General features: G+C 39.5%; 1 protein-coding gene across 1 annotated transcript in view; it reads right to left on the bottom strand.

The window, feature by feature from the left end:
• Positions 1–1,545: 1,545 nt before the first annotated feature.
• LOC112846233 (uncharacterized) overlaps positions 1,546–7,261 on the bottom strand; it is a 35,663-nt gene continuing 29,947 nt past the window's right edge. The window contains exon 8 of the mRNA XM_025905673.1: positions 1,546–1,746. Within this exon, the coding sequence (XP_025761458.1) occupies positions 1,712–1,746 (35 nt within the window). The 3' untranslated portion in view covers positions 1,546–1,711. The remainder of the gene's footprint in view (positions 1,747–7,261) is intronic.

Here is a 7,261-nt window from a genome sequence, read left to right as displayed (position 1 = left end):
AGCAGTAAGGCTGCTTTTAAGTTTACCTCTCTTTTTCCACAAACAAAAGACAAACCCATGAGCTAACAGGGAGTCTTTTCATTAAGAGTAATCAGGAACTTTGTTTAAGAAAAGAAAAAAAACAAAGTCTCTTACCATGAACTTGCAGAGTGATGGTGACTGAAGGCCTTTGCTCATCATTCACCTCTGAGACAAAAATGAAATCACCAGAATCTTGAAGAGTCAGTTTTCTCACTGTTAAAGTAAAGTCTGCAGGGTTCAGCTCTGATCTGTCCTTAAATGGAGAGTTTTTAGAAACACTTTCATCTTTCTCTGCAACTGTTATTCCTCCATATTTCCACATTGCTGCAGTCACACCTTCAGTTGGTAAGCCTGACAAAAGCTCCACAGTATCTCCAACTTTTTTGTGAATGACGCGTTTTCCACTGGAAGCCTCCACATCTGCAAATATATAGAAACATATCTTTGTGAAAGTCCACTGTTCGAGTTATAAGTGAGTGAGTTATTGAATTTCCATTGTGTTTTATGTGCTTCTGTTGCACTTTTCTGTTTTGTTTTTTTTAATTTTTTCTATTTGTTTTCTTAGATTCAGTCTGTTTGACCCTGGCTCCCTTGAAGTCTGACTCCTCTGAACCAAAATATAAATATATGAAGTGTTACTGAAGACCTCTGCACTGTACTGTATTATATAAAAAATATATAGGAAATATGTATTAACTATTACCTATTAATATCTATATAGTATTTTATCAAGGGTAAATAATAGATTAGATCTTTATTGTCTATGTTAAAAGAACAATGAAACACAGTTTGGCATCTCTCTGTTAGCAACATGTAGATTTTTATGTTAAAATTCCTTTAGAATAAGAGAAAAAAAAGACTTAAAGTTTGAGAGGTATCTACACAGGGAATGTATGTAACAACGTAAGTATCTACACAGATATGTACAAGTTATATACAAGTTATATATGTAATAAAGGAGCACATGCTATATAAGGTGCAATATGATCAGTGGTAGTGCACGTTGAGTTCTTCCTATAAAAATTTTTGCAAACAACATTCCTTCCTCTAGTCCTACCGATTGGTAGGACTAGAGCAGGGGTGGGCACCGAGGGCCGGTGTCCCTGCAGGTTTTACATGTGTCCTTGAACCAACACAGCTGATTTAAATGGCTAAATTAGCTCCTCAACATGTCCTGATGTTCTCCAGAGGCCTGGTAACGAACTAATCATGTGATTCAGGTGTGTTGACCCAAGGTGAGATCTAAAACCTGCAGGGACACCGGCCCTCGGGGCCTGGAATTGCCCCCCCCGGACTAGAGGAAGGAATGTTGTTTGCAAAAAAAATTATACTACAATAAATATGGCTTATAAATGCAGTGTAAATGTCCATAAATATTAACAGCACAGTTAACCTTCACTCAGGGTGGAGAGGGTTGGAGGAAACAATGCACATTTTGTAAAAGTAGAAAAAAAACCCAAATCAGTTTCTCACCATCAGCATTTGTGTAGAAGTGTGCACTGAGAACTAAAACAAAGACTGGAATCTCATCAGACAGGTTTATTAAACATTTCCAACTTAGACAAAAACAGAGATCAGATAATACATTTCTTATTCATAAATGACTTGCTAAACATAATATAGGCATTTACAATCCTGAAAAAATAAATTTCAGAACATGTTCTTGGACATCTTAAATGTTGCAGCTCGTCTAGTCTGATTTGATGCACTGTATTTGTGATCCAGCTGAAATACAGTAAGAACAATTTAAGAATATCATAACCGAATTGCATGAAATCCCACAGTTTTCATTTATTACTTTCATGGCTCATCATTGTCATACTGTACCTGGTCCAGCATCTTCAGATCCTCTCACTGTCTCATAAACACAACGATCACCTGCAAGTTAATAACAGTTAATAACATCTCCAAATGATCTAACATTTAATCATTCTTTAACAGTGTAAGGTGACCGATCAGAGCACGTAAACAGTGTTAGACCTGACCGTGGGAAAGAGCCGAGTACACTTGTTGATTTTCTTCCTGGTTGATTGTTTCAGACTGTGTGAGCCTGAAATAAGTAAAATATATTATTATTAGTAGAATAAAAGTATTTTTTATATTACTGCTGTTGATGAGATTCAACTACTGTCACGTCTGCTGTGGCAGATGGCGTGGAGTGGAGAGAGTGTAGACCCAAATGCAGACAACGGAGATGGAGAGGAATGTTAACAGAAAGCAAAGAGAAGCTGATGGGAGACTGTGATAAACTAATGGAAACCTAAACTGTTTCAGTTCAGCGTTCAATACAATCCACCCCTCACAACTCATCAGGAAACTGACAGACCTGGGCATCAGTTCCCTCATCTGCAAATGGTTACTGGACTTCCTGACAAACCGCCCCCAACATGTCCGACTGGATAACCGCTGCTCATCTACAATCACAATGAACACCGGTGTACCACAAGGCTGTGTGATGAGCCCTTTCCTCTACTCCCTCTTCACCCACGACTGCAGACCTGCCAATGGCTCTAACACCATCATTAGGTTTGCAGATGACACCACGGTGATTGGCCTCATCAGTGACAATGATGAGACCGCCTACAGGGAGGAGGTGGATCGTCTGGCTGAATGGTGCGACACAAACAACCTGATGCTTAACACTGAGAAGACCAAAGAGCTCATCGTGGATTACAGGAGGAATGCTGACCCACATCCACCTCCACCCGTCTACATTAAGGGGACGGCTGTGGAGCGTGTGAGCAGCTTCAAGTTCCTGGGAGTCCACATCTCCAAGGATCTCATCTGGATGACCAACTGCTCCAAGCTGGTCAAGAAGGCTCACCAGCGCCTCTTCTTCTTGAGGACTCTGAGGAAGAACCACCTGTCCTCAGACATCCTGGTGAACTTCTATCGCTGCACCATTGAGAGCATCCTGACCAACTGTATAACAGTTAACAGAGCAGGTATGGGAGCTGCTCTGCCTCGGACCGGAAGGCGTTGCAGAGGGTCGTGAAAATCACCCAGCGCATCGCCGGAGCACCACTTCCCATCATAAATGACATCTATAGGAAGCGGTGTCTGAAAAGGGCTGGGAAAATCATCAAAGACCCCAGTCACCCATCACATAGACTCTTCACCTCTGGGAGGCGCTACAGGAGCCTCCGGACCAAGACCACCTGGTACCGGAACAGCTTCTTCCCTACAGCTGTCAGACTCCTGAACTCTGCCTCCTGACATCTGACCCACATTAAACTCATGGACTGAACATACACACACCCAGAACCACCTATAACTGAACACACACAATGGACAAAAACAAACAAATGGAAAACTATACCCTAATACACACAAAAATAACATGGACTGAACCACCACTACTGTAAATGCTGTATAGACAATCATTCTGTACAACAGAATAATTATAATTCTACAACTGTTTATAACTTGCATAGCTTATATTTCTGTATAGCTTTATATTTCATATTTCTGTGTAGTTTTCATATTTATATCCTGTTCATAGCCTGTACACTCACTACAGCCTGTACACACTTATAGTTATAGCATATTTATAACATACCTTCATACTCTGTACATTGCAACATACCCATAATAGACCCATATTTTGTACCCTCATACTTATAATAATATATATCTATATAATATACCGTATATCAAGGGCGTAGATATGGTTTTGGTTTTGGTGGGGACGGATGATTCAACCACCGAACCCTGCACGGCTCCTTTTTTTTTCCCTTTTTGTCTTTGCTTTTTGATAAAAAAAAAAAAAGCAGAAATATACTTGCCTACATATGCTATTCTACATGCTTTTAAACCATTTAAAATTACAATTCATAGTTTTTTTATGTGAATTATATAATCTTAAATTACTATTAAACAAATGACTGACTAAGTATTTTAGACTTTAGTTTACTTCAGCCATATTCCATATAAATCAGGTATCATACAAAAATAAAAATAGCTTCAAATAGAGTCATGACAATAAAAGAATATGACTTTAAGGACTTAACACCATTACTTCAGTCTTAGTACACCAGCATCTCTTATACATTAGCACTAAGGGAACACTGAATGACCTGCTGGGTTTTGTCCATAAAACTACTCATCTAAGATTACCACAAAGTAAAAGATCTCTCAGCAAAATTATGCAACATTTTAGGCACTATTGCCCCGATCAACTCAGTGAGCTGGGATTTTATATTCTAAACATGAACTACTGTTACAGCAACACACATGGCCTACTGGTGCCCCACACAACTCAATGTCCACTATGTGAAGGAGCCAAACACATGCCTTCTCCTCTCGTTAACTGAGATAAACTGCTGGCATATTTGTTTTACATCTATACTGTCCAGTCTCTCCTGGTGGACATGGCAACACGTTATTTATGGTTAAATACAATTTTAGACTGATGTGGGCCAAAAGCTAAAACGATGTGCTGGGAGTTTGCTGTTCTCGCCGGCTCAGATAGTTGAAGTTTACACAGCTACATTCTCGCCTGAAAATATGTTAAAAGTTTATTTTGCGACCCAGAAAGAGTAATAAGAGTAATATTAAAACTAAGTAGCTGCAGTAGTAGTAGCCATTGTTGGAAACTGGAATTGGCTGGGCCAATCTGGGATATGGTTTTTCAATTTTGTTGTCCGGGTGGAAAAACGGGAGAAATTCTCGAGAATGGTGGCTCCGGGAGATTTTCGGGAGGGGGACTGAAATTTGGGATTCTCCTGGAAAAATCGGGAGGGTTGGCATGTATGGCCTGGTATTGCCTGTAACGTTATTATGACGGACACATTTTATGAGTGAACTTGACTTTAAGTGACTTACAGGTTTCTTTGAAAAATACTTTCTTATATCCAGGTTCTTCCTTTGTGCTGCCATCCTCCTCTCCTCCTTGCAGGTCCTCGCAGTGCAGGATTGCCGCTGCTAAAACTAAACAGAGCTCCCTGAAAGGCACAGCCAATCACATTGGCCATATTTGTCACATGAGGTAGGACTCCAGTAGAGAACGTAATTTAACTCTTTCTGCACCGCTGGGTGAATGAGACGTTGATAGATCGTTTTTTTTCTTTCTATCGGTTTTTGTTTTTCTTTACTCGAAGAGATCAAATTATTGGTGGGGACATGTTCCTTCTGTCCATGCCCAATCGACACCCTTGCCGTATATGGCTAAAGCACTTTCTGGATGGATGCAAACTGCATTTCATTGGCTTATACTTGTGACATGTGCAATGACAATAAAGTTGAATTGTGTTATATTCTAACTGTGGAAGGTTAAACGTAAAAACACAAGATGCATAGAAAAACTACATAGAAACCTGAAACACGAAACCTGGAACTGGGAACGGGGAACTTGAGACCTGGTAAAACCTGGCACTTGGGAAACATGAGGGAGGTAAGCAGAAAGAGAAGAAAAAGGGACTAAATACATAAGAATAATGGGGGGATTGGAAACAGGAGGGAACAGAGCTCATACTAATCAGAAACAAAGAGACGGGGAGGAAGCAAAACTGAACATACTAAGGGAAAAACAACAGAATTTTTTATTTCGAACATGCAAATATAACTGAAACAACAAGAGAAAAGAAGAAAAAAACTTTTAAACCAACAGGTTTTAATCAATATCTCTATGTCTACACGATGTGTGTGCTCGAAAAGGAGTAGGATGAAGTTTACACTTTTTCTTTTCCTACCCCCTTAAAAATGAGGAACTATCAAAATAAAACAGGAAACATAAGACACAGCCTGAGACGTGGACTTGAACAGACATAAGAACGTAACTGGGTCGATGTGACACATAGAAAACAGGAGAGGCACAGTAACAAAATCTAAAGACTAGAAATCACAAAATACAAAAAATATGTAAGGGAGGTAGAAATACAGAAAACGGAAGCATGAAAAAACACAAAATCAGAGTATGAAAAAAACAGGAAAAATTTCATCCCCACACCCAGGACCATGACACTGACCTTTTGTGACATAGACCTGAAAAAAAAGTAAGAAAAAAGTATTATGAGATTAGGAGATTAAGAGAACGTTTTTAGTAGTAGCAACAAAAAATCTTACGCTTTATGCAGTAAAGCAGAAAGAGCAACAGTAGAGTGATCAATATTCCAGTAAACAGCCCAGCAATGAACATCACAAGAGAAAAGGATCTGCACTCTGAAATCACAAACAATATTAAAAAAGAATATTTAATTATTTTAATAAATTATTAAAACAGAACAGTTACATTGTATTCACAACTACAGTCACTTTCCACATACCTGTTTCTTTTCTGTGTGAATGATCTTTGCTGCACTTCACAGTTTGAAATGCAGACTTCTCACTGACATGATTGGAAACTGTGCAGGTGACATTGGTCTCTCCATCCTGCTCCCTGATGATGTATTGTTGACTGGGACCAGTTAGTGTTTGTTTTCCTACAGTCCACTTGTAGCTGACATCACCAGTTGCGCTGCACTCCAGCAGAACTTTACATGATTCATTACAAGCCTCCCAGGTAGAATTGATTTTTATGACAGGCTGTTTAGTTATGGGCTCTAATGAGAAAACAGAAGGAGAGAGAGAGTGTGTGTCACGTCACATTTTACATCACACATATCTCTGTGCAGAGTTCTACAAATGTATTATACAGTGTTTTATATATAGTTAGTCCAATCTGAACCCAAGTGATGTTTTGTTGTTGGACTTCTGTGCAAACCACAGTTTGGCCATAACTAACACCTTGTTCGAACATAAGAGTTTCCATAAGTGCACGTGGCACCAGGATGATCTAGGACGCAGGTCAATGATAGACATTGTAATCGTATCACCAGACCTGCAGCCATATGTTCTAGACACTTGGGTAAAGAAAGGGTCTGAGCTGTCAACTGATCACCACCTGGTAGTGATTTGGATCAGGTGGCAGGGGAGGACACTGGACAGACCTGGGGCACCTAAACATATAGTAAGGGTGTGCTGGGAACGCCTAGCAGAGGCTCCAGTCCATAAGGTGGTTTGTTATGCCTTTTGGTCAAAAGTCAGTAGTTAGTGCATAATCTGATTAAGTTACGTAAGCGAGGTGATAAATAAGTTCAAAGTTAAGAAATATTATAAGTGATTCATGCTAAAAACAGTTAAAATGTGTGGGTTTGAAATTTGCTCAGAGTGAGACATCCTTATTGCAAGCAATCTTTGTGTTGTATGTGCGGAAATGGGAGCGAGGGAGCGCTCTGATCATTAACCTATCTTTGACGTATTT

Source organism: Oreochromis niloticus, linkage group LG3 (genome assembly GCF_001858045.2).
Source record: "Oreochromis niloticus isolate F11D_XX linkage group LG3, O_niloticus_UMD_NMBU, whole genome shotgun sequence".
Classification (NCBI taxonomy): Eukaryota; Metazoa; Chordata; class Actinopteri; order Cichliformes; family Cichlidae; genus Oreochromis; species Oreochromis niloticus.
Note: the sequence above shows the minus strand (reverse complement) of the source record. Positions and strands in the feature narration are given on the sequence as shown.